Raw genomic sequence first — 27437 nt, forward strand, 5'->3', positions numbered from 1 at the left:
TTGAATTTAGGTTCAAGGTAGGATTAGGGATATAGAATTTGATCATACTTATAACTACTAATGAACAGTTAATATCTTAATAATAGACAGGTATAAATTCAATAGTTATTAGCAAGAACTGTCCTAAACTAATAAATTGCAAGTTCATGCCATAAATATAAGCTAAAATTAAAACCTGAAAATCTAAAAAATAAAAATCCATAACAAATGCTAAATATATATTAATACATTAATAAACTAAAAATATTAAATCATATTAAAAGGACATTTTTACACAGTGGACCAGTTATTGTTATTTTCTTTAGTCATGATTTGTTTGCTTGCTTTCTATTCACACTGCTTTTGCTGCTAAGAGTGACACCATGTCTCTTGACTCCTGCTGTGTTTAAATATGTCTCTTAGGACGTGAAATTCAGTTAAAGAAAGCGCCATCTGTTTTTAAGAGATCTTAAAGTGCTGAGAGCAGAGGGAGTGAGGTACGTGATCTAAAACAGAAGTATCCAGGGAGTTTGAGAAGTGCTTTTAAATATTGTTTTCGTAAATATTTTTTTTTTCTATTTGCATCAACATTCACAGTTTTTGCCGAAAAATACAGCTGGCCAGTACAGCTGTACTCTAGAGAATGTGCTTTCAGTTTTTGTTGAATAAGGGAAACCAATTATACAACTATCAGCAATATATATATATATATATATATATATATATATATATATATATATATATATATATATATATATATATATATATATATATATGACAGACAAAATAATCTAAGAGGTAAAACATCCACAGAACTGTTGTACAAACGAGTCAATTACTTTTGATTTATGCCATAAATATTAAGATCACCTCTCCAATTGGGTTAAAAAAAAGAAAACATGAACAAAAGCAAGATATGTGCAATTGTTATACATATTCACAGCTTCTTATACCATATTAGGCATTTTCTTTACCATGATGCAATCTTATTTTGGAGAAAATCTTTTTACATGTAAATCATGATTGTGCATAGAGTTATGTTCTGAATATGTCTTTTGAAAGTATTTCCAGCTCATTTTAATTGCAGAAAAAAACAGCTTTCTGCTATATCTCTAATTCATTTATTCATTTTGTTTTCGGCTTAGTCCCTTTATTAATCAGGGGTCACCACAGGATGCCCTCCCAGCTGTAACCCATCACCGGGAAACACCCATACACACTTATAAACACCCATACAGTACAGCCAATTAAGTTTACTCAATTCACCTATACCTCATGTCTTTGGGCTCGTGGGGGAAACCGGAGCACCCAGAGGAAACCCATGCAAACACAGAGAGAACAAACTCCACAATGAAATGTCACCTCGCTCAGCCGCGGCTCGAAGCAGCGACCTTCTTGCTCTGAGGCGACAACGCTACCCACTGCGTCACGGTGCTTCCTGCTATATTACTATATATGGTAATAATGTTAAAAATACATGTTAAATTCCTGAACACATCAAACACGCATTTAAAATAAGAAGAGGCATATGGGTTCAGAAAATGTGGAAAAACGGTGCTCTTAGGAAGCTTCTGCTGTGTATAATCCATAGAGGCAGTTTTGGGGTAACCATTGCAAGTAATGAAAGTTTCATAATCATATGGCTTTTTTAAAGCAACTAGTAAAATAGTGCATTACTTATTTATTTCTAAAACTATATCTGAATTACCAGTTACTATGTTATCCTATTTATTGCCTGACAGCAATCCTGTTCTGGTGTCCTGTTCTGGTGCAGTGAAATGTGAACAAACTGTAGTTTTAGCTTAAAAAATGAACATGTATTTACTCATGTTAGTTGCAAAACAAACAAACAAAACACATATTCTGAATTTTTTTAAATTTTGAAATATTTATTGCTGAAAAGTAATTTTCATTCATTCCATCTTTCACAAAATCCAGAGACAGCTAAGCTGAAATATTTGCTTGAACTGTGCCCTTGATTGACACTAATTTACATTTCCTTCAGCCTGAGGACTTCACTTCACAATTCACTTCTGGTGAAAAAAGGTCTAAAACTGGTCAAAAATAGAAGATTATTTTATACTTTTTAATATTACAAATGAGCAAGCCCAGTCTAGATGAAAAAAAAGTAATACAAAAATATAGTGCTCAGCATACATCGCATTTTGAAAATGAATATTTTTCTCCATTTTTCAGTGAATATAGGCAATCTATTTTGGTGCATTTAAACAAACGGATTTTTAAATTTTGAGCAAAATATTGCAAAAAAACATTTTAAAAAGATTAAAAAAATAAATGTAATCATTTTGATTTCAACTCTATATGCTGAGCTCTTTTTTAAAGTAACTAGGTAGAACATTTCCCCAAAAACTGTTTACAGACTACATGGAATTTACATAGATATAAAGCAATGTTACTGTAAATATTATTTAAAGTGAATATTATTTAAAGTGAAGTAAACAAAAAGTAAATCCTCAAAAATAAATGAATCTCCAAAAATACCTACAAATCTGAAGTTTGTTTGGGAAAACTGGGTGGGAACTGCTGAACTGCCTTGAAAATTACAAATAAGCAGAGGATCAAGTCAACGTACTGTACTTCTATTTGATGATGCTTTGACTTCTGCTATTCGGAATGCAGAAACTTTACAGTTCAATCTCACAAAACTGCTGAGAATGCAGACAGAACCTTATAATTCTAAGACAGCAACTTTCTTTGTGCATCTATATTGATAAAGTTTTTTTGTCAATAAATAAAAAAGACAGTTCTGCACACAGCACATCTCCAGAACTTCTTTGTAGCCTCATCTGTGTCCTTCCCATAGGTTGACTTGTCATTTACCTGCTACATAGAGTTGAAGTTTGATGTAGAATATTCCTTAAAATAAATCAAAGCCACCTGTTCTGCACTAAGATTCATGAAATGTTCAGCTATGACAATGAATGATGTAATCCCGTCAAATCAAATCTGCTCTTTTGTTTAATGTAATATTTTACTGTATTTCATAGAGTCAAAGCTAGACAAATGCTGTCCGATTCTTTTAAGGAAGCCTATCTCGATACATCTGTTCTCTCAGTCCAACATCACAGGCTAAAGCAGAAGTGATGGAGTTCGGATTTCCCTTCTAGATCTTCAAGTTTCTATACTGTAGATGTCAAAGATTTTCAACGCCACACGTCTTTTTTCACCCATGTTCCAGTAAGCATTTTTGTGATGTATGAAGTTTGCTTTGAAGCTTCTTGTTTGCTTTCAACTGAATCTTTTCAGATCTGTGAGCTGTTATGGGCACACTGATGAATAAGTTACAAATTATTTAACGGAGCTTCTCACTGCAAAACTTGTCAAGCTGTGTGGAAAATCTTTGTGGCATGTTGTATACAACCCTTCATTACTTTCGGGCTGATGGACTTGGCTGTTTCTTAGTTGGTTGAAAGTATTTCCCCACAGTAACAAGAGTCTGTACAGTTGGACTCCTCTTCAATTTTTTACTTCCCCCCCTGTCCGTTCTCCAGCTTGACAACTCAGAATTTTCCTTAGGCCATGTCCATCACACTGACCTGGATGGAGCGAGGTGAGCTGCTTCTATGAAATACCAACAGCCTTCCTTCTATATTTAGATCCTTCTGGTTCCATAACTACAAGCTCATGAATGACAAGTCAACCCATGAAAAGGACACAGAGAAATCAACGTAGAAGTTCTGCCACTGTGCTGGAAGTGCAGAACTGTCTTTCTTACTTTTTATCAATATAATAGCACATAGAAAATCACTAGCTCGGAATTAAAAGGTGCTGTCTGCATTCTTAGCAATTTTCAGAAAATTATTTTTCTTTGTGTGTTCCATATAACAAAACTATATGTGGAACCAATCTTTTCCATACAATACCCACAATTTATTCTAAATGTACAATTTAAAAGTCTGCTCAAACTTAGAAAAGGAGATTTTTGGAAGAGGTCAAATGAAAACAAGTATTCTAATTCTAAATATTTTGAACAGTGCTGAATTTAATTGAGGTGCTCAGTTAAATTTAATTATTCCAATTCACCTATACTGCATGTATTCAGACTGTGGGGGAAATCAGAGCACCCAGAGGAAACCCACACCAACACAGTGAGAACATGCAAACTACACACAGAAACGCCAACTGCCCCAGCCGGGATTCGAACCAGTGACCTTCTTGCTATGAGGTGACAGTGCTAGCCACTGAGCCACCATGCTACCTTTGCTGGGATAATTTTTTAAATTATATTTAGTTTAGACAGCAGCCATCTACTCTCACACTCTAATTCTAACTGTGTGACTGGTCTCTGGAGATTAGTATGGGTGAAATAAAATAATAAAAATTATTGTGGTAAAACCCATCATTTACATAATTGTTTGTTTTTATTTATTATAGTTCAAATCTTAGTACTGTAAAATGTAAAAAATTTCAAGACATTAAAAACTGAAAACTAAAAAGAAAACGGACAGTGCTTTAGAATTGACAAATTAATAAATGATTAGCTAATTGCTAAAATGTTTCACATACTGTATATAATTTCAATACTTTAAATTAAAACTATGCAACATTTTTTTTTTTTTACAAACAATGACAAAAAATATATGTTTATTCTTAAATTATGGACCCTATCATACACCCGGCGCCATAAGGCACAAGATGTGTATGGCACGATTTATTGTTATTTTCAAACCAGCGCAACCCTAATTTTCATGTTTTGTGCCATGTTGCTTAAATAGAAAATCCATTTGCACCACTTTGTGGACTCTTGGGTGTTCCGGTCTATAAAGGACGTGCGTTACGCCCCATTAACACAAGGCTTCAGCGTCAATGCTTTACAGAGGGCGTGTCTGAAGTTGGGGCTGACGTGGTCGTCATAGCTGTCTCAGCCAATGAAATTCTTCAGTAGGCCACAGTCTTAGCTGGTGTATTTGCATACAACAATCTGATTGGCTGACGCTTCCGTCAGTGCTTGAAAAGTTGAGCAAGTCCCAACTTCTGCAGGGAGTAACGCCTCTGAAGCGCTGCCGATGGATCCACAATGCAGTTCGGCAACGCCTTACGACACCTATTCAAAGTGAATGGGAAGCGTTGACGTTGACACCCCTTAAGGCGTTAAGGCATACTGTTAAAAACTGAACTGAAATTGACCAACTAAAAGCTGGTCTAAAGTTTAGCGCAGAGTGTGTTAGTTTTATATATATATATATATATATATATATATATATATATATATATATATATATATATATATATATATATATATATATATATATATATATAAAGTTGAAGAATGTTTAAAAAATTATTATTTTCTACATAAAAATGAAAACTACTACATCGAACCTCCATGTCTTCTTCATGTCGGGGGGCTTTTTTCAATTTATTCATGACAATTTACATTTGTATAATGTTATTGCTATTAGCAGTATTATTTATAATATGCATATTTATATTTGTTTCAATAAATTAAGTTTAGATTTGTCCATCTGATGGGTTTTGGAGGCGTATGCATCACCAAATGGAGCATAAGATTAGGATGTGCGTTTGGATAAAACTCTTTGTTGTTATTGTTCATTTATTAATTTTCTGGAAATTAGAATTGAATTTAGAATTAGTTTTGAAACAAATCTTTGCGCCCAACAAACAAAATAATTATGTAGGGTATAATGGACATTGGAGTAGGGTATAACTGTGCATTGGAGTGCGCAGCCTGCAACACAGAAAGAGAAAGTAATGAAGCCAAATGGAGGAGGCTCATGCTTTATCTTCAAGCTGCAGATGGTCTGTTTAACTGCTTTCTCACCAGTGAAGCATTCAGTTTTTCCACTAATAGGGCCCTGTCATACACCCACCACAATGTGGCGTAAGATTGCTAGTTTCAGCGTGGCGTAAAACGACTGTTGCGCCAAGCTGAAACTAGCGAACAACAATTGCTTGTTTAAATAGCAAATGCATTTGCACTCATATGTGTGCCCATAGGCTTTCTGGTCTAAAAAGGAGGGGTGTTTAGGCGCATTGCTGGCGCATTGCTATTTTGAGAAACTTTAATAGACTGTTCTATAGACCAGAACAAAGCCGGTCTAAAGTTCAACACAAAGCACGTTAGTTATTCGCCTCCTTACACATTTCTTATTACAAACAGGATGTACAGGAATACCAAATATCTTTAAATATGAAAAGGATTTAAAATATTAAGTATATATATAGGATATAATAAGGATATATTTGGGATATAAATATAAAGGTATAAAATATTACAAATCATATTATTTTCTAGCTTACATAAATATAAAAACCTTTATATAATATAAAAACTTTCATGCCTTCTTCATCCCGGGGGGCTTTTTCAGTTTATTCATAACAATTTGCTTTTGTATAATGTTATTATTATTAGCAGTATCATTTATTATAAGCATACTTATATTTGGTTTTAGACCATATGGGGCACAGCATGTGTATTTGGAAATAACTCAGTTTTTTGAGCACACTTCGTTATTATTGTTCATTTATTCTTTTGCTGGAAATTAGAACTGAATTTAGAAACAGTTTTGAAATAAATCTTTGTGCTTAACAAACAAAATTAATTATTTATAGGCTAATGGATGTCTGTACGTACCAGAAGTTTCCCTATCCATGAGAGTGAAAGCGAAAGTAAACAATGAAAAAACTCATATCTCATTCTCGCTCTGTAGATGCTCTGTTTAACTGTTTTCTCCCTACTGAAGGGTTCAGTTTTTCAAATTACAAAGTCCGTCATGTAAATAGCAAATGCGCTATGGCGCGACCCAACTGACTCTTAAAGGGGATGGATGATGAGACTCTGATTGGTTTATTCTCAAAACACTCCTATAACTCATTAAGAAAACAAGCTCAACCCTTTAAGACCATGCAGATTTTTCCGGCCTCATATTAGCAAAAGTGGATTCTGACACGCCCTTAATGAGTTTGCGCCCTACGCTTTGCACTTAGCGCATGGATCGTCAAAATAGAGCCCAAAAGTCAATCATGTAAATAGCAAATGTGCCATGGTGTGACACAACTGACTCTTAAAGGGAATGAGAGATGAGACTCTGATTGGTTTAATGCGCGTTATGCTCAAAACAAACCCATAACTCATTAAGAGAATGAGCACAGCCCCATTAGATTATGTGCCAGGGTGCAATACTTTTTTTGACTTTGCACCTAGATCATTAAAATAGAGCCCTGTGTCACAAATAACCTCAAAATCATCAAAACAGTTAAAACGTGGGAGATGTTTAAGAGCTTTGCATTTAAAAATGTAGGTCATCTTAATGTATGCATAAGTGCTGTATCATGTGGGTCATCTCCCTGTGTGAAAATTAATGCTTTTTTTTCCAACAGCATTATAATGCTCTCTGTCTGCTATGAATTTACACATGCTTAATATAACTCATCTTGACCTCTGAGATGATCCTGATTGGTCCCATTGTGTGCATACGAAGTGCTAATTGCCTCACAAATAGAACTATACAGAACAGTTAGAGGTCGGCTTTGTACTGTAGATAGAACTCTTTTGTTTTTTTATATAAAAGTTTCAAAATGTTAAGATCCAATACAAGTATGTTAGATACAATCTTATAATTGTAAGGTGACAAACTGTTTTTGTTTCCAAATGCAGGATGACAAAATTTATTATTTTTCTTGTAACAATGATTTATGGGTTATCTTACACCTCTATCCCTTCTTTTATAGTGTGTTCTTGGCTGCTATCCACTGCTTGAACGGTCTGGGGGTTTCTCAAGCATTTTAGCTGTCGGTGAGTTCTGCATCATCAAAAACTTCAAGCTGAATTTGCATATTTGCTGCTTAACCATCGAAATGATGAAAGGTCCATGGAGGTCTGTAAATGCCTTTGGTTTACGGGGGTGAGGAGTGTAATTGCTATGCCAGAGACTAAAATAAGAGAGCCATGTTTGAGATTCCATTATGTTGGCACTTTAACACTTCAGCTTTCAGGCTAGGTTGGAGCAATTGGCACATGCTAACACTGCACAGTGAATTCAAAACAAATCTGTTAATAGAAAATAGAGTTGTTCTCTTTTGACCTTGGTTAGGAGGGCTAAATCAACATGGATTGCCTCAGGACATTTCTGATGATCATTTGTTACAATTTTGCATTTTAGTTTTAAGACTTCCATTATGTGTAGAGGACACAGTCATGCCATTAAAGTGAATTTTAAAGGTTTCAAATTCACTAAACATGCATACTATGGTACAGTAACTGTAGTCTGAATAAACAGCAGTCTGTACTACATTTCAAATAGTATATATTTCAAGGAATGTGGATAACCAAACTGCTGTTTCTTCTAATTGACTTATGGGAATTTAGTATGGAAGTCAATGAGTACCAGAATTTGAATACACTTCACAATATGTGACCACAAAACCAGTCATACGTGTATTTTTTATTATTTCGGATTTTTTTTTTCAGTATTTTTTATTATTTTCAGTATACATCATTGAAATAAACAAGCTTTCCATTGATGTTTACAACTATTTAAAGCTGTATTCTGAAATTAAATACTGAGAAATATGTCTTTATTGTGCAAATGAAGTTCTTGGCAATGCAAATTACTTATTGAAAATTTAATTTTGATATATTTACAGTGGGAAATTTACTCAAATTAATTAAATCTTAAGGGAACATGATCTAATGATTTTTGGCATAAAAGAAAATGGTATGATTTTGGCCCTTGCAATGTATTTTTTGGTTCTTGCCAAAAAATATCAATGCAACATAAAACATATGGTTTTGTGGTCCAGGGTTACACATCTTCATTTGTGTTCAACAGACAAAATACATGGAATTTTGATTAAATGCATGTTATTTCAACTGTTTATAAAAAAAATATATATATATATATATATATATATATATATATATATATATATATATATATATATATATATATATATATATATATATATATATATATATCTCAAATGATTATGTACACATCCACTCGTTTATATTACTTATACTACACTTGTAGAATATACATATTAATTACTTTAATTAATATTATTTATGACTTGTTCAATTTAGGATGGCTTATGGCATGTTTATGTCCATTTCTGTCTAGAAAACCTAAATATACAATAATTATGACATTTATGACAATTATGAAAATTGTATTCAAGAAACTTTCACAACAAAATAATGTATTTTATTTCTTTCATTTAAAAAAAATGTGTGCAATGTATAGCAAATGGATTGTTGGCTTGTCATTTAGGATTTGTGAGTGATATTTTTTTTTTCAAAAATGGAAAATTGCTTACAAAATCACATTGAACAATGAACCATAAAAGTAAATGATGACCAAAAACATTCCATGTGTTAAACAGGTCACTTGCAACTGTTTTAGAAACAACTGCTCATTAGATTTAATTTTTTTTTTAAAAAGTTCATAAAAATTGCGCATTCAATTGGAACTTATTTATAAATAAATACTTATCCAGCATATGTTCTTTTTTTTCGCAGCGGATGCCCTTCCAGCTGCAACCCATCACAGAGAAACATCCGCAAACTCTCATACACTACGGTAAACTTTACCACCATACCCAATTCATCTATACTACATGTCTTTGGACTTGGGGGGGAACCGGAGCACCTGGAAGAAACCCACACGAACACGGGGAGAACATGCAAACTCAATTGCCATAAATGATGAATTAATATATATATATATATATATATATATATATATATATATATATATATATATATATATATATATATATATATATATATATATATATATATATATATATATATACAGTTGAATTCGGAGTTATTAGCCCTCCTGAATTTTTCGCCCCCTGTTTAATTTTTTTCCCAATTTCAATTTAATGGAGAGCAGATATTTTTTAATGAAAAACTGCTTTCCTTCTAGCCAAAATAAAAGTAATTATCAGAACATAATGTATTTTATATTTTTCAGACATACTGTACAAATTTCCTTGCTCTGTTAAACATCATTTAGGAAATATATAAAAAAAAATCAAAGGGTGGCTAATAATTCTAATAACTTCAACTGTATGTCAAGTGACTGTCCTAATAAATGTCTCATCACATAATATTGCTGTTTTAGTCATTGTGAAATGCCATTAAAATAATTTGGTATAGTTACCCTTTAAAAATGTCCTGATATAATTTCATTACCAAACATCAGAAATCACCACACAAGTTAAGCGTAAATATTACCCATGGTGTTTCTTTAGTTGCACTTTATAACTTATATCTATATCCTGCACTCTCTGCTATTGCTGCTATTGGTTAGACCTAAACTGCATTCCGTTGCCTTGTACTAGTACAGTGTAATGACAATAAAGTTAAATTTAATCTAATCTAACAAGTTACAGTAACATGACTGTGTTTATTGGATTACATCTGTCTGCTATGAGGCTAAGTATCTTATTATGTGCTTATTATATGCTCTCAATTTCATTGGTTCTTTTATTTTCAAATGTTTTATGTAATAAGCCAGTTTTGAGCACAAGATAAATTCACAACTTTTGATGAAAATATATCTATTAATCCAATGATCTAAACGCTTAACTACCATATTAGCTGCTCTGTTAGAGAAACGTTCGAGGTTACTAAAGTAACCCTTCGTTCCCCGAGGAGGGGAACGGAAGCACTATAAGTGGATTTGATTGTAAAATCCACGCATTGGGAGGTTCGGTTCAGAAGCTACTCGTCTGAAAGAGTATTGAACGGGCCAATTAAGAATGAATTGGCAGCGCAAGCCTGCGCAGGTGAGCGGCATAAGCAATCAACTGAGTATATAAGCTCACCTGGCGCCAGCAGACGCTATCCTTTTTAAGCTGAAGAGACTTTCAACAGCTAAGGGACAGTCATTATGGCGACGGAGTATAGTGCTTCCGTTCCCCTCCTCGGGGAACGAAGGGTTACTTTAGTAACCTCGAACGTTCCCCTTCGGGGGGAACTTCAGCACTATAAGTGGATTTGATTGTAAAATCCACGCATTGGGAGCCCATTGAAAGCGCCATAATGACTGCACCTTACCAACACCCCCGATGAGGAGATAGTCAAGCAAGCGTGACGCACCCACATCATGGGGGGCGCGATCCTCCAACGTGTCCCTGGCCCTAATTTATCCTACTTCAACAGAAGTTTTACGGATTTATATATATTTTTTGGGAAGTCGTGAGCATCTAGATAATTCTAGGAAAATACGACAGTACGTTGGGAAGCGTGCAATCCCGATAGGGAGGACGCTGCGGAGGCCATCCGTTACCCAAGGGGGGATAGATGGCAGAATTTACATATGGACTAGCCCTAAAAAGGGGGAGTACGCATAGCAAAAGAGTGGTTAGCGGGGAGGGAAGACACGGGTCCGCCCAGGGGGGGGGGACTTAACCGTGGCTGAATAAGCATATGGGATCGCCTAGTGGGGACCACGCATAGCAGGCACCTTTACCCAAAACGCGGGCTGACCAGCGGGCAGACCTACAACGTAGTGGGCCAGCAAGTGACTCCTCCGCTGAGTCAGTGCTGGGGGCCACGGAGGAATCTGCAGGGCTCACCTGACAGGGAACTTTACTGACAGATAAAAAGGCGCACGTATCTCCGTGTTAGGGAAAATGGCGCAGCAAGCGTGTTTCAACACCCTACCGAATTGTTTCCTCAATCACCAAGGGTTACCTAATACCCTTGAGGAAACCGGCTCCACTCGCAGATTGTAAAACCTTGCAAATGTGTTGGGTGTCACCCAGCCCGCAGCTCTACAGATGTCTGTTAGAGGGGCGCCGCGTGCGCGCGCTCGAGAGGATGCGAAGCTCCGAGTGGAGTGCGCACGCGCTCTCGGGGGACGCGGCTCATCTCGGCTCTGATAGTGAAAGAAAGGCATCCACAATCTAGTGGGAACTTATTTCGGTACGGCACTTCCCTGCTGCCGACCGCTATAACAGACGAAGAGCTGCTCAGATGACCTAAACTCTGAGTGCGGTCCGGATAATACGCAAAACGCGAACTGGACAATAAATAAGGGCTGGGTCTGCCTCCTCCGAGGGCAGCGCTTGCAGGCTCACTACCTCGTATTAAAACGGAGTGGTAGGAACCTTGGGCACATATCGCGGGCGGGGTCTCATACGTGAGAGAAGCCAGCCCAATTACAGGCACGAGTCACTGACCGAAAAATGCCTCCGGGTCCCCGACCCTCTAATCGATATCAACGCGACCAGCAGAGCTGTCTTCAGGGACAGAAAATACTGAGTCGAGGATCGAAGGGATCTGACGCGGCTTGTGTAGCGAGGGCGAGATCCTAAGAGGGCATGAGAGGGGGCGGGGTGGATTAATTCGCTTAACGCCCCTGAGGAACCGGATGATGAGGTTATGCGTTCCCACGGTGCTGCCAGCCACCGCGTTATGAGAGCGGAGATGGCAGCCACGTAACCTTGAGTGTGGAGGGCGACAGCCTGCTCTCCAACTTCTCTCGGCGTAAAGAAAGCACAACGCTGATCTGGCAAATTACGGGGGTCTTCTCAGCGAGAGACACACCATTCAGTGAATAGACTTCACGTCAGGGCATAGGCGCGCTCGGGGAGGGGGCTCTAGCCCGAGTGACGGTATTAGCCACCGCAATCGGAGGTTACCTAAGTCTTCCTCGCGTCTAAAAATCTCTTCAAAGATCGGCGAGGGTGCCAGGTGGTGCCCTGTCCCTGAGAGAGTAGGTGCTCTCTCGAAGGGACTGCCAGGGGAGGGCTATCGCGAGGGAGAGCTCTGACATCCAGGTCCGGTTGAGCCAGAGGGGCGCAACCAGCAACCTGTTCCTCGTCCTCCCTGACCATGCACAGTAACTGCGCGAGCAGGCTCACTGGGGGAAACGCGTATTGCGCGTGCCCCGAGGCCAGCTGTAAGCCAGTGCATCCGTGCCGAGAGCACTCGGTCAGGGAAAGAACAACTGGCAATGAGCGATCTCGGGGGAAGCAACAGATCGATCTGGGCTTCCCCGAATCGCGCCCATATCAGCTGAACAGACTCGGGGTGGAGTCTCCATTCTCCAGGACGCAAGGCTGCCGTGAGAGCGCATCGGCTGCACGGTTGAGCTTGCCTGAATATGAATGGCGTGCAGCGATTTCAGCCGCGGATGACTCCAGAGGAGCAGACGGCGGGCGAGCTGAGACATGCGGCGAGAGCGCATACCCCCTATACGGCTGATATACGCCACCGCCGCCGTACTGTCCGTCCTGACCAGCACGTGTTGCCGCTCCAACACCGGAAAAAAACGGTGGAGAGCGGGGAACACTGCCAACAGCTCCAGGCGATATGCCAATGCAACTGGGTACCTTTCCACAGGTCCGCAGCCGCATGCCCGCAACGCACAGCCCCCCAGCCCGTGTTGGAAGCGTCTGCTGAAACGACAACAAGACTGGACGCCTGTTCTAGAGACACCCAGGCCTGTAGGAACGAGGGGTCGCTCCAAGGGCTGAAGGCGCGGCGACACAGCGCAGTAACAGAGACTCGGTGTGCGCGCGCGTGCCATGCGCGTCTGTGGACTCGATCGTGAAGCCAGTGCTGAAGTGGTCTCATATAGAATAATCCGAGCGGCATGAAGCGGCTGCGGATGCCATATTCCCCAGGAGCCTCTGAAATTGTTTCAGTGGGACCACTATTTTACTGTCGAGCTCTCTCAGACAGTACAGCATCAGCTGAGCGCGCTCTCCGGAGAGGCGCGCTGCCATGGTGACCGAGTCCAGCTCCAGCCCGAGAGAAGAGATCCTCTGCACGGGGGCGAGTTTGCTCTTTTCTCGGTTGACCTGAAACCCCCACAGGTGGAAGTGCCAGAGCACTTTGTCTCTGTGCATAATCAACTCTGTGCATAATCAAAAGAGAGGGCAATTCAGCCAGTCGTAAGAAATTGAGTATGCAGATGCCCGCGAGCCGAAGGGGCGCTGAGGCACCCTCCGCGGGCTTGGTGAGGACCCGCGGAGACAGAGAGAGCCCGAAGGGGAGGGCTTTGTATTGCCAAGCTCGACCTTCAAACGCAAACCGCAGAAACTGCCGGTGGCGAGGAAGAGTGGAGACATGGAAATACGCGTCCATCAGGTCTAATGCTGCAGACCAACCCAGAGGACGAACGCACCGGAGGATGCGCTTCTGCGTGAGCATTCTGAACGGCAGCTTGTGCAGGCAGCGGTTCAAAACGCGCAGATCTAGGATTGGCCGTGACCCACCGCTCTTTTTGGGCACGATGAAGCGTGGGCTGTAAAACCCGCTCTCCATCTCGGCTGGAGGGAGCGGCTCGATTGCATCCTTCGCCAGGAGGACAGCAATCTCCTCTCGCAAGACAGGGGCGGACAGGGGGCTGACCCTGGTGAATACACACCCGTGACTTGGGGGGCCGTTTCGCGAACTGAATCGCATAGCCGAGTCTGATTGTGCGTATGAGCCACCGCGAAGAGCTGGCCCGCGCTAACCAGGCAGGCAGAGCTCTCGCTAATGGACTCATCGCTACAATCGCTGACGTACCAGCAGTGGGGCAGCGCGGAGTGGGTGTGCTGATCCGGGAAGCTCGCGGGTCCCACGGAAAAGCTGGAGGTGAGATATTTGCTCTCACTCCAAACCCGAGCTCCGGAGGGGAGGCTCGAGGGGTGGGAGAAAGGAGACCGTCCTCCCAGCGCTCGTGAGCCACTGGCGAAACGCACCGAATCTGCAAGCTAGAAAGCATAGCGTCCCAGACTGGCAGATTTCGGGCTGTCACATCTGGGGAAGTGAAAAGTGCCCTTTCATAATGTTTTCATGGCAGTAAAAAGTGCCGTTGGAAATGGGGCCCCGCCCTCCAGCGGGGAAAGAGCAAGTTCCCTCTTCTCCAGATGGCCTGTCCCAGGGGCGCTTCGCGGTCCGTTGCCGGACTTAGCGGCGTTCTGGGCAGGGGGGCTGCCTGCTTCCGAGGTGCCCGACGCGCTCGCTTCGCCTTAGGCGTGTGCGGGGGCGGAGCAGCTCTCGTAGGCGGGCGCCTTCGGCGAGGAGCAGGTATGAATGGCACGGCGGGCGGAGCGGGCTACGGACCGCCGATAAGACATCACCCACCAACTGCTCTCTCACCGCCTTGAATTCCTGGGTGAATTCACAGACAGTGTCGCCGAACCTGGCTGGGGATATGGGGAAGTCAAGAAAGCGGACTTTGTCGACTTTGCGCATATCAGCCAGGGGTGGCGCTCCTGGACCACTAATGTGGACATCGTCCTCCCCAACGCACACGCAGCGGACTCAGTAGTCCGAAGAGCTAAGTCGGCGGCGGTGCGAAGCTCGTAAGCCTGGGTTGGACCCACCCTCGTGCAGCTCGGCCAGCGCCTGCGCTTGGTAGCGCTGGTAGGTGGCTATCGCATGCAAGGCGGAAGCAGCCTGGCCCGCAGCTATGTAAGCTCTAGCTCCGAGGGAGGTAGATAACTTACAGGCTTTGGATGGGAGACGAGGCGGACCCCGCCAAGAAGAGGCGCCGCGCGGATTTACCGCCATCGCGCACTCAACCTGAGGAATCGCCACATACCCCCTGGCTGTTTCACCGTCAAGAGTGGTTAGGGTGGAGGAACACGCAGCACGAGCAGAAAAAAAGTGCTTTACAAGACCGCGTGAGCCTACTGTGCACCTCCGGGAAGAAGGGAACGCCCCTCTAGTCGGTCCGGCCGCGGAGCTGGGGGATAAACCATCTCCAACCCACGGCCGAAGCAGCCCGGGAAAGCACGGCTAACATGTCCGTTTCAGGATCCGTAGTGACAGCGCTCACCAGCCCGAAGGGGGCGAGCGGGTCTGGATCATCATCGGACAATGAAAGCCCACCCTCCGATGCCGCGGTGGACATCTGGTCTCCGGTGTCATCGGGCGTAAGGGCTACCATCTGTTAGACGGATCGCTTCCTCCGCCCGAAGCTTGGATGGAGCGCTTAAAGGAGCGGGAGGTCCGCGGGCCCGTGGGCGACGGATTATCTCTCGCTGAAACCCTCAGATCTGCCCGAGTGCCCGCTGCAGAGCAGGGGACAACTGGGGTGGTTCGCCTTTTTGCAAAGGCTAACCGCGATCTTGCGCAACAGTCATGGCATCGCGATGACGACATGAACTGCCCGCGAGCAGCGCATTAACATGCTGGACCCCCAGACATGTAACACAGTGCCCGCGCCCATCATCCGAGGACAGGAAACCACCGCATCCAGAAACGCACAGTCGGAGCGCCGTCCTGATAAGGACGTGCTGCACGACTGTGTTGCTCTTTCTGTGAAGTTTGCAACTTTATACGCACCGCTCTGGAGGACCGGACCCAAAGAACGCCAGGCAAGGGAGAAACCCAGCTCGACCGTCTGCCACTGCGTGTACACACTCTGGACCGGGAGAATGCTCTCGTTCGCTCAGAATCGCTGGTCACAGCAGGAGGAACCCTCATCGACTCGATCAGAAAGTCTCTGAAGCGAAAAGGATAGCGTCTGCTGGCGCCAGGTGAGCTTATATACTCAGTTGATTGCTTATGCCGCTCACCTGCGCAGGCTTGCGCTGCCAATTCATTCTTAATTGGCCCGTTCAATACTCTTTCAGACGAGTAGCTTCTGAACCGAACCTCCCAATGCGTGGATTTTACAATCAAATCCACTTATAGTGCTGAAGTTCCCCCCGAAGGGGAACTACATATAACAAACTAACTAACTTACAGTATGAGACATATTTTATTACTTTTACAGTACATAAGACAGATGACATGTATGTGCAAAAAAAGAAAAGAAAAAAACAAAGAACCTCCTCATGTGTGCCCAAAACTTTTATGCAATATTGATGATTCCATTAAGTGTTTTTTAAATTTGCCTTCTTAATTCTAAGCGTAATGGAAACTGTTATTGTCCTAAATGTGAACAGGCCTTTATAGATCTGTGCTGTTAACCAATTACACCATTTGACTACTTTATCCAACACTGGCAAATTATATCATAGAATAAAAGAAAAGAAAGGATTGTTAGCCGTAGACCTTATTTCATACATTAATCAAACAGCAAAAGTTTGTTATAAAGCCTTTGAGAAATCCTTGAGGAATCCCACAGCAGAAAATGATTATCATCTTCTGGACTCTACAAATCAAATATCTCTACATGTTAACCACTATCAACAGTTACTTTAAATGAACTGCCACATTTTACCCTTTCATCAGGAACAGAGAGTTATCAAGTTCCACAAGGAGAAATGCAAAACAGTGGCATTGTGTCATTCCTCCCACTGGGTTGTTCAAGGGGATCGTTCTTCTTTCAGATTCACTTGTTGTTAACTAACTTGCGTTCATCCATCAAGAACAGCAATGGCTCCCTGTTGTCCTTCCGCTTCTCATTATGGGTGCATCTGCACATCTCTCTGCTGACCTGCTGTGCTGCTGCTCATTTCTGTGATTGATTAGTAGTCGGATGATCTTTTAGCCATAATGGAGACATTCAGAGGTGGACTGTCTAAAGCTTGCTTCACACAGCTGACGAGCAACACATTTATATTGCTCTCATGTTAGCAGATTATAGTCATCATGCTGCGCATATAAAGCATTTAATACTGCACATAAATGCAAGCAGAAGAATGGCTTTCCTGAATTTGTTGAGAATAAATTATACAACTCAGTCATCAATTTAGATTTCTTTGAGGTTTTCTGAGTCAAAGGATAGTGAATGTTCAAGAACTATGGTTCAGGCTGTAGAATTGCATAATGTCTAAAGAAACATTGTCACCATGATGGTGTAAAACTGTACATTTACAGTATACCCACCTTCTTCCACATATATCAATGATGGAAATAAGCAGTTAGAACAGCAAAAAAGTGGGAGAGTGTTGCTATTGTGTGACTTTATTGTAATTTAAAGTGGAGCAGTTCAATGTTAATGTTAATTTACAAGACATTTGCAGAGTGTTTTTAAGTAAAATTGATTAACAACAGTATTTGTGTTGGTTATATGTAAAAATCTGAATTAGTGCATGTGTTTTAAAACATATGAAATGATAAAATGTATACAGTAATTGTCACCAACATAATTGAAGAAAGTTACAGTACATGAGAGAATGTGTGAGGGGAACATAGAGAGATTGAAAAAGCAGGGCCCAGGGAAAGAGTCTGTGGAATCAAAAGAAGTGCAAGAGAGAAGAGCCAGAGCAACAGCTAGTAACAATTACCAAACCAAATCTAAGACATTCAAACTGACCAATCGGAAGCTTAGAGCTTCCCCAAGGTGTGACAACACTGCAGACCCTCAATATCCACAAATTTCAGCCTTCAGACCATGATCTTATCAGCACTTCTGTGCCTACCTGTATACTGTAGGCACTCAAATAGACGCTTTGGTGAGAAAGACATGGTTTGCAATAAAAAAACAAATGATCATTTTCAGGATTTCAGTATTGTACAAATACATTAGCAGACTACAACAAAACACCTTTGTGTTTCTGGCATCAGTCTTAAAGGTAGTAAAAGTTTGAGGCCACAAAATATGTGATAAAATTATTATGTTAACAGCTCTGAAAGAAATTAAGAAACTTAATTTTCCAAAAAAAAAAAAAGATAAAAAGATTTAATAAAAGAAAAACTATAGCTTATGACCGAGAGGAAAAAAATTATCACAAGCCATCAAACAAAGCTGAGTTGCTCGTTTTTTTTTTCTTTATTTGTTAATTTATTATTATTATTTTTTTATTTACAGTATATGCAACAGGAGAAGTATATCATATTGCGTAAACTAAGATTAAATCAGGGTTATTATCAACCCAGGCTCATTCTAATTACATACCCCTACATACATTTCTGGAGAAAGCAAAAACATCCTATGCTGTGTATGCATTTTCAGATCTCAAATTTCTCTCGTGACACTCCTGCTCACGCCTGCTGTTCTCATGGAAATCCACCAAAGGCCACTGTCGACTGACTGATTCACTGACTGAACAACTGACCCCCACCCTTCGCCTTCCCCAAACCCAACCAATAGTGTTTTAAAAAGCACCAATTGGCCCACCAACCCCCTTCCCTAAACTCAACTGCAGTGTTTTAAAAAGCAATCCTGAAAAAGAAAAGCCTGTAGATTTTTACCAAGTTTTCAGATTTTACCACATTCTCAATCCATTATTTATATGTTTATTTTATTTTTTGGCTTAGTTTTTGTCTTACCTACTTTATGCAACCATTCTTTACCAGACTCAAACCCTATCATCATGGTCAACTCATAGTAGACCTTTCAAAAGTACTCAGGAGTAGTGAGTAATGAGTAGTGAGTATTATGCTGTAACAAGCTGATGCATTTACATGTAATTTGTGGATGTGTGTAAACTTAACATTCTGTAGTGCAATTAATTATTGCCCAGCAGGCACACAACATCATAAGACGTTATTAATAGGTTAGAATTAGGTTGTGATGTCAAGTAACCAAACTTCAAAGTCTAGCCAGCGTCCAAGGACAATGTCATTTTGATGTCTCATAATGACATGAAATGACTTTTTTCAGTATGACAAAAAATGACATTTTTTCGACAGCAATAGCAACCGAAATCCAACGTCTGATTGAGGTGATTTTTGTAACGTCCACACAACGTTAAGCTGTAACATCATTAGACATTGATATTTGGTTGATTTTAGGTTGGACATTGAAATTGGCCTGACCTTGGGTTCTGACACCAACCCGATTTCATTTCGAAACAAAATGCAATGTTCCCACGACATTGGAGTACAACATCAATCTGATGTCATGTTGACGTCTTGTGTCTACTGGGTGTTTAAGGCCATTTTGATCATCATATGGTAAACATCTGTCATCATCTAATCAGTGACATGCATCTAAACAGTCTCTGGGTCAATGAGATTTTGGACATCTTCTTGGATACTTTCAATGCTTCCTAACAGTTTGCTGCAATTAGAAATTGCCCTTGCATTGAGGTAGTTCATTATAATGCAATTTACCTTCTATGTGTGATTAGACTGGACAGGAATCAGAGGACTAATTTTTCTCATAGACAAATAAATATAAAGCAGTGACTGCAGGTTGAAGGAGTGGTGTAAAAAGTAAACATTTTAAAACTACTTAGTAAATTACAATTCCTGAAAAAAAAACTACTCAATTAATGTAATCTGATTATTTGTAATTCATTACTTTACATTACTGATTCCACCAGCAAGATGAAACCTCTATGATGGTATCACAAAGTGATGCTTACTTTCCGATTTCAGACAAAGACTCGTGAGTGAGTGGTATGATGGTGCAGAGCCTGTGGCTGTTTTGTATGAAAGCATTAATGTTGTGAACTTGATGAGAGGTCTAAGTGATTGTAGTGCCTGGGACAAAAAGAAAGACGTGACATGGTCTCTCTTAGGCTAAGTTTGGCTACAGCATTTTGAATCTTCTGTAAAAGTTTGATTGTACATGATGAACGTCAGCCTAAAAGAGCAGTGCAATAGTCAAGGCTAGAAATCAGAAGGGCCTGAATCAGAAATTGTGCAGCATGCAAAAAAATATTTCTTAGGCTTGCAGCATAACAAAAAGGAGTCAACATGGACTGGAGCATACAGATTACATCAAAGGGTTATAGGCTAGGTATTAGTCATTACTTATTACACTGCTGTCTGGGATACTCAGTTCTGATCGGCCAAAGTATGTTATCCCAAGATAAAAAACAGCTAAATCAGGCTCATAAGTGAACATTGAATTACCATGACTACCAGGTAATATGTTCAAATCCATATACTAACATCCACATTTAAATGTATCTGCCACACTGCAGCTTTTTGACTCCTTTTCACATTTTTTAGCTATTTGGCACCATTTTTATTGAATAACAGGTGATTGGAGTATGCTTTATTTAGATAGTTTTGTTTCTGACAGCTTGTGCTTTTTACAGTTTGACGCCAGCATGTGACTGAATAATGTACAGATTAGTGTAGACTCCATCAGCTGTTCTCATTTCTGTATTTTGCATTTAATTAAGGAATTAATAAACTATTGCAGCTCAGAACAATTTTCTGTGCCTAATGTTTATGTTTTGTGGCAAGTAGCCTTGTAATGAGTGGCATAAAGTACATAAGTAAGGTGTCATAAGTGGGGGGAATGGCTGAGAGAGGACAAAGCCTGGGACACTTTATGTTTAGTTTTGGTTTCAGTTTTGGTGGCAGTGAACCATGAGGTGCCCCACAGCCTGTGAGGAGTGATGGGGTATGTCAATTGGGGGGGGGGGGGCTGCTTATGATATCAGGACGGATGAAAGGAGGAGTGGCGACAAGCACAATGAAAGAGAATCATGCTTGGGACTGTTTGTTTTTGGTTTGTGTTTTGGTTTCTGTTGCACATTTACTTTGTTTATTTCTGTACTTTTCCTTCTTCAAATCAAATAGGAGATATGAAACGTATTACAGACAGGTTTTCTAAATGACTTACATTGTTCAATCTTTTTATTTTTTATATATTTTTAGGGATACACATAATTTGTCACTAGTTAAAAAAAAAAAAACAGATTTAAATTGTATGCAATTGCCCCTTTCTCAGCGCAAAGATTTAACAATCCTTCTGCAGTCACAGCAGAATATCCCAGTATACTCAAAGCGACCATGTCTGGACTGTAGCTGCCTTTCAGTGGTTCTCAATGGCTGCTTCTCTTAACAAACAACAACAAGTCGGTGCCAATGGCGTAGTGGTTAGCGTGTTGACACGAGCACTCCGGTGGTCATGGTGACCCGAGTTTGATTCCCGCCTCAAGGTTCTATGCTGATCCTTCCCCTCTCTCTGCTTTTCTATCAATACTCTCTACTGTGCTATCAATTAAAGGTGAAAACCCTGAAAAAAATAATCATTAAAAAACAACAACAATTCCAAACAAGGTCACAGCTGATCCACTGGGTATATTTTGGCAAAATGGATAACCTTTTGTTAAGGAATGAATTAGTGTTTTTGAATAAACTGAGTTGATGATTCTGTGAACCAATCATAAAGAAAGTCAATTCCTGAATGAATCAGCTATGTCAAATGCATTCATTGTAAGAATGGTTCAGTGACTTAACTGGGAATAGGCAACAGTAAGCTCTTAATAGGGACACTGTCAGTTGGAACCATTTTTAATTTGTATATGAGCAGTTGTAGTCACATAATTCATAAATCTGGCATATAGATTTGCAGACTTTAAGAATCATTTTTAGATCTTAATAAATCATTCTTAATTGTAATTTGTGAAATTATAATCTGTCATGATTTTTGGTGTGATTGATGTTTGCGATTGGTCCTGTTGCTGCCTTTTTGTTATACTTATGATTTATTATTATTTACACCTACAAAACTGTTAGTCTAGCGATCTTTTTTCTGACACAAAAATAAAGTTCGCTGAAAGGTATATGACTAGTTTTGCCATTCTGTGTGGAAGCCAATCTATCATTATATCCTCTCAAGCAGGACACTTCCTTCAGTTGTGTCCATCACAAACACACACACACACACACACACACACACACACACACACACACACACACAAAAGATCTCTGTGGGTGTATTGTTTCACCTGTATATAAATGTCACAACAAAAAGTTCAAGATCCCAGAAGGCCTGCAAGCAGCGTCAGGAAACAACACGAACATACATGTTTACAAGTTTGTTTCTCTGCCAGTGTCAGATCTCAGCCCATGTGGGCTTTGTCAGATTGAAGAGATGTCACATCTCCCTGAGGCGCCGATGCCACCTGCCAGTTTAAGCTGGTGTGCTTTTCTGGAGTGTGGCTTATGCATTTTCAGAAACCACATTGGAAAAATAACTTTTTTTGCTCTTCATTGTCATCCAGGAAGTTGCCCGTACATGCTAACACTCAGTGCCAGTAAAAGAAGATTGACGCACAAGCAAAGGATTTCATCTTAATCTGCTTAATCTTATAGATAAGAAAGGGATGACACATTTCTTTGGAGATTTCTCTCATTTTTAGTGTCACATCCATACTGTGGCTCTGTGTGCATTTCGTCAGTATGTTGCTTGACAAGGGATTAATGACTTTATTTCTTCAAAATGCCACATTCTTGCATCATCTTAGTTTTTATCTCTTCAAAACAGACAGTTGGCGTTATTGCGAATCTGTCATAAACACAGATTGAACGCATATGTCTTTCTTCTATTTTCAGACTTTTAAAATGTAATATCTTCTTACTTGCTGATATTCAGGTAAAAACACTCATACATAACACAAGAGTCAATACATATCTCGCAGATGTGTTTTATTGACATTTCACTTTGTTACTATGCACACATCAATGGTTATTATCTGTCAACATGCCTTAGTTCTTCTCCGTCTCTCTTCGTCCGAACATTTATGGCATGCAAGGTGGAACAATCCCCCTTCCCACCTGCCGTGCGATCGATATCCAGCTTGAGAATTAAAGGATGCTGAAGTCAGTATTGATCAGCATTGCGCTATACCTCCGACAGGCCCTGTTGATTCCCTGAAGCACATTAAGACCTGTGAGAGATACTGTATTTAGAGGATGTGGTATAAGACCTGCAAGATGCCAGTAGGAACCAATAATCAAAGCGACGTGAATGCAAACCATTTCCTGTGGATATAATGAGATACTAACTGTATACATACTATCGAGGTAACTGGAGATGATCTCACATAACATAATACTGAAAATCTGCAGAGGCAACACGTGTTAGAAAGTGTTAGTAGCTGTATTAATCCCTAAACAATGACGTTTCTGAGAGGCAGAGTCAGTGTCAGAGTGTTAGTTCTGACACTTTGCAATAGATGATGCATTTTATTTATTTTATTTACATTGCATTGCATTTCCTAAACTGATGTATAAATAAACTTATACATTTATTTGTTTTACACTTTGTGAGTACAAAGAGTGCTGTTGTTACTATATATCCACTTTTTCCTTAATGTAAACACACAGGGACTTTTAATTTTCACAGTCTCACAGTGGACAAGAAGCACTGCATTAAGTTCTAGTGTTCCACCCCATATCTTCTAAATATGGGAATTTATTTTACCACAGTATTTTCAACGGGGTTTTAGCGATCACCCGATGGGACTTAAATGGCTTTTATCACACTAAGTTTAAACAACTAAATGAATGCTATTAATTGGAAAGTCTATTTAACTGATTATACTTTGATTAAATTGCACTTTATAAAATTTTCACCAAAAGTTACTGTATCAGTGGCTGAAAAACACTTGCCATGTTTATAGCCTGCCTAGTGGTATACTGCTGTGTGTATGCAATGTATTATGTAGCTGAATGTAAAAGGTCTGCAAATTTTAAAGATCAGCATTCTTTACAAATGAAGTTATTTTCTTATAAAAAGAAACAACCAATTCCTAATAGCCAAAATTAAATTATCTGGCTATCTTCTATAACGTATTAAAATAAGTTATTCCATTCAGTGAGGGAAAAAAAAAACACGCCATGTTTTATCCTGGGAATAATCTTTCTAAATGGGCTGTTGACATAGTATTGAACAAGATTTTTGGTAAAAACTCAAACAATAGGAACATAAAAATAAAAAAGATTGGAAAAATTAACCCTAAAAAACCTGTGTAATGCCAATAAAATGACACAAGGAAAAAGTACTGAACTACTGAAATGGATTTCATACTTTATATAAAGTTTTCTTTTTTTTTTTTTTTTTGGTCATGGCTTAAATCACATGCATTACTCAGGAGTGATGTCAACATAACAGGAGTGTAAACATTTTTATGGTTCTGTGTCTATCAAATTCAATCTTTATTTTGAATTTTCTATTAGATTCACATCAGGTGATTGGCTGGGCCAATCTACAGCTTGATTTTCTTTCTCTGAAACCATTTAAGAGTTTGCTTGGCTGTGTTTTGGATTGTTGTCTTGCTGAAATGTTCACCTTTGGTTTCATCTTCATCATCCATGTAGATGTTGGACTAAAATGGCTAACATTAATTTAAACTGACGAAAGGCATAGGGTTACTTACTCAGAGATTTTAGCAACTGTCTGGGCTTTCACTACCTTTCTACACCTTTCTTTCTTCATGTGTTCAGTACTTTTTCCCTGTGTCATTTCAATTTATTACACACAACTTATTTTGATAACTACTTTTGTTTTCTTTGCATATATGGATTTCTTTGCTTCTAACCAACATCCAGTGAAAAAATACCATTCAACAGTACCTTTTAAAAATATGTTTTCTAAGAAAAATGATGACGTGTTCAGTACTTCAACACTGCTAAATGACTAAATGCACTTACTTCCCCCACTGTAGATCTCTAATATTTTTGCACTATGGTCATTTTAATAGACAAAAGATTTACTTATCCACTTTCACAAAAACTCCCATTATAGTCATTGAAGCTGCTAAATGCATGTCTTGCTCACAGCACATTTTACTGCACTAGTTATTTACATTCAGAGAATTCAAGAAAGCACCAAATACAGTAAGTAAACACTGAGTCAAATCTGCAGTGACTAAACCGATCTAATTTGCTATGACATAAACAAGCTCAACAGAAGCAGTTGTGCACTGCTGTTTTTCTTTTATTACTGCTGATGGAATGTGGAAGAAGGTGTAGAAGAGTTTCACAGCTATAAAATAACATACTGTTATTTCCCAGGACGTATTTGATTTTGTTTTGTATTTCCTTATTTTCTTTCTCTGTTCTACTCTTGTAGGAGATAATGACCATCACCTGTTGCTAATGACGAACTGCTCACTGATTGGAGTATGAGAAGAGCAGTGGACATTTAAGCAGCACGTCTTCACTAGACAGTGTGTTTTGTGTATGTGAAGGCTCTTTTGTGAGGCTTTACAGGTTTCTTTTATTCATTTAAAGCATTATCTGTTGATAAGGAGCTTTAATTTATTTAATTTCTGTTAATGCTGTTGTCAACCTAATGTAGTTTTTGCCTAAGAAACTATTTTTGGTTGTGAGTTTGTTTTTGATTTAAAAAAAAAATAAAAATCTTAATTTTATGTTTTATTTTCGGCAGCCGGGGTACCGGAAAATAACGGCCGTTAAATTACAGAAATTTGCTGTAAAATAACAGCAATTGAATAACAGAAATTTACAAGAAATTTAATGTCTGTTATTTTACAGTGAATTTTTGTAATTTAATGGCTGATATTTTATGTTGTTTTTTTCAGCACTCCAGTTGCTGGAAATACACCGTAAAATTACGCATTTTTTTTAATGGTGTGGGATCGGGTTAGTAAAGAGAGGGGGTGCCATTTTTTCTTTTTATAATTGTTTTTTTTCACTTGTGTATGTTAGTAAGAGAGTGAGGGTATTTTGATGTTTTTTTTTTTCTTTAATTTAGATTATGTAGTTTTTCCCTTTCTATCAATTAGAAGACTTTTTTTTGTTTGTTTTGTCTTGAACTCCCTCTTGAAGCCTTCTTAATACCCTCCCTTAATTACTTAATAAATCTCTTGTTAATTTTTGTTCAAGTTGTATTTTTCTTTTGTTTAGTCCTTTTGTGTGGTTGCTCATGGCACCTCAGTGCTGAAACACACACAAACTCCACTAACATTCTGTTGTGTATCTGTGTTTTCCTAGACAAAATTAAGAGAACCTAACAATACCACAAACTACAGTAATAACTAATATAAAATTTCCAATGAGAATCTTCCAGTGTTTCATCATCAGACTCAGACTTGTATTTACATGGAACAATCAGTGGCATCAATAGTTTTTAATTGCTGACCTGCTGATCATATATGGCAATTGGACTTTTGCTTTTGACACATGCTTATTCACAACAGATTTGACCAATCATTTAACAAATCAAAGCATTGTAGATATGATGAAAATATATCAAACTACTGTTTATTTACGTACTTGTGTAATAATTTGATTATAAGTTATATTAAAAAGATTTAATACAAGTGATAAAAAAATAATTACATAAGAAAAAAATATTATCAGTGTTTTGTTGATTAACATTTTTATTGAAACACACTATTGTTTGATAGAAAGTTATTTAAAAAAAAAATACAAGTATGAATTAAAATATGAAATATCTCAAATATAGACACTTTATTGTCATTATCTTTTCTGAAAAGTTACAAGGAAGTTAGTCATGCATAATTGTTATTCAAACCCTTCTTCTAAGTACTTATTCCGACAATGTTGCAACCATCTGCTTAATGTCCCAGATCATGTGTTTATTTATTTAGTTTAATCCTCTCTTGTTTCCTGGAGTTTTGGTCCACTGGAATATCTGTTGAAAGACTGCAACTTATTGTATCATTCTGAACAATCTGTACTTCTTTCCCTTACAGACTTGGTTTTGTTGATTCTTAATTAAACAAGGCATATCACTGAAGCGCAGAAACACATTTGAGTTTGATATGGAAATGTGAATGCAAACATCTGGACACTGATTGCTATCGCTTCCTCATGGATTCATCCCTCTTCCAAAAAAAATTACCTGATACATCTCCCACATGTAGTCAAACATTTGATTTACTCTTTTAAT

At 39.2% G+C, this 27437-nt stretch overlaps 2 protein-coding genes across 3 annotated transcripts in view; both read left to right on the forward strand.

Moving 5' to 3' along the window:
* LOC147833953 (uncharacterized) overlaps window positions 1-24381 on the forward strand; it is a 151178-nt gene extending 126797 nt beyond the window's left edge. The window contains exons 3-6 of the mRNA XM_087281484.1: window positions 7693-7756; window positions 9482-9542; window positions 18822-21880; window positions 21969-24381. Of these exons, the coding sequence (XP_087137610.1) occupies window positions 7693-7756; window positions 9482-9542; window positions 18822-18903 (207 nt within the window). The 3' untranslated portion in view covers window positions 18904-21880; window positions 21969-24381. The remainder of the gene's footprint in view (window positions 1-7692; window positions 7757-9481; window positions 9543-18821; window positions 21881-21968) is intronic.
* The window catches only part of atp7a (ATPase copper transporting alpha), an 813718-nt gene that overhangs the window by 572573 nt on the left and 213708 nt on the right, over window positions 1-27437 (forward strand). The gene's annotated exons all lie outside the window — the stretch shown is intronic.

Source organism: Danio rerio, chromosome 14 (assembly GCF_052040795.2).
Source record: "Danio rerio strain M-AB ecotype USA chromosome 14, GRCz13ab, whole genome shotgun sequence".
NCBI classification, from domain to species: Eukaryota; Metazoa; Chordata; class Actinopteri; order Cypriniformes; family Danionidae; genus Danio; species Danio rerio.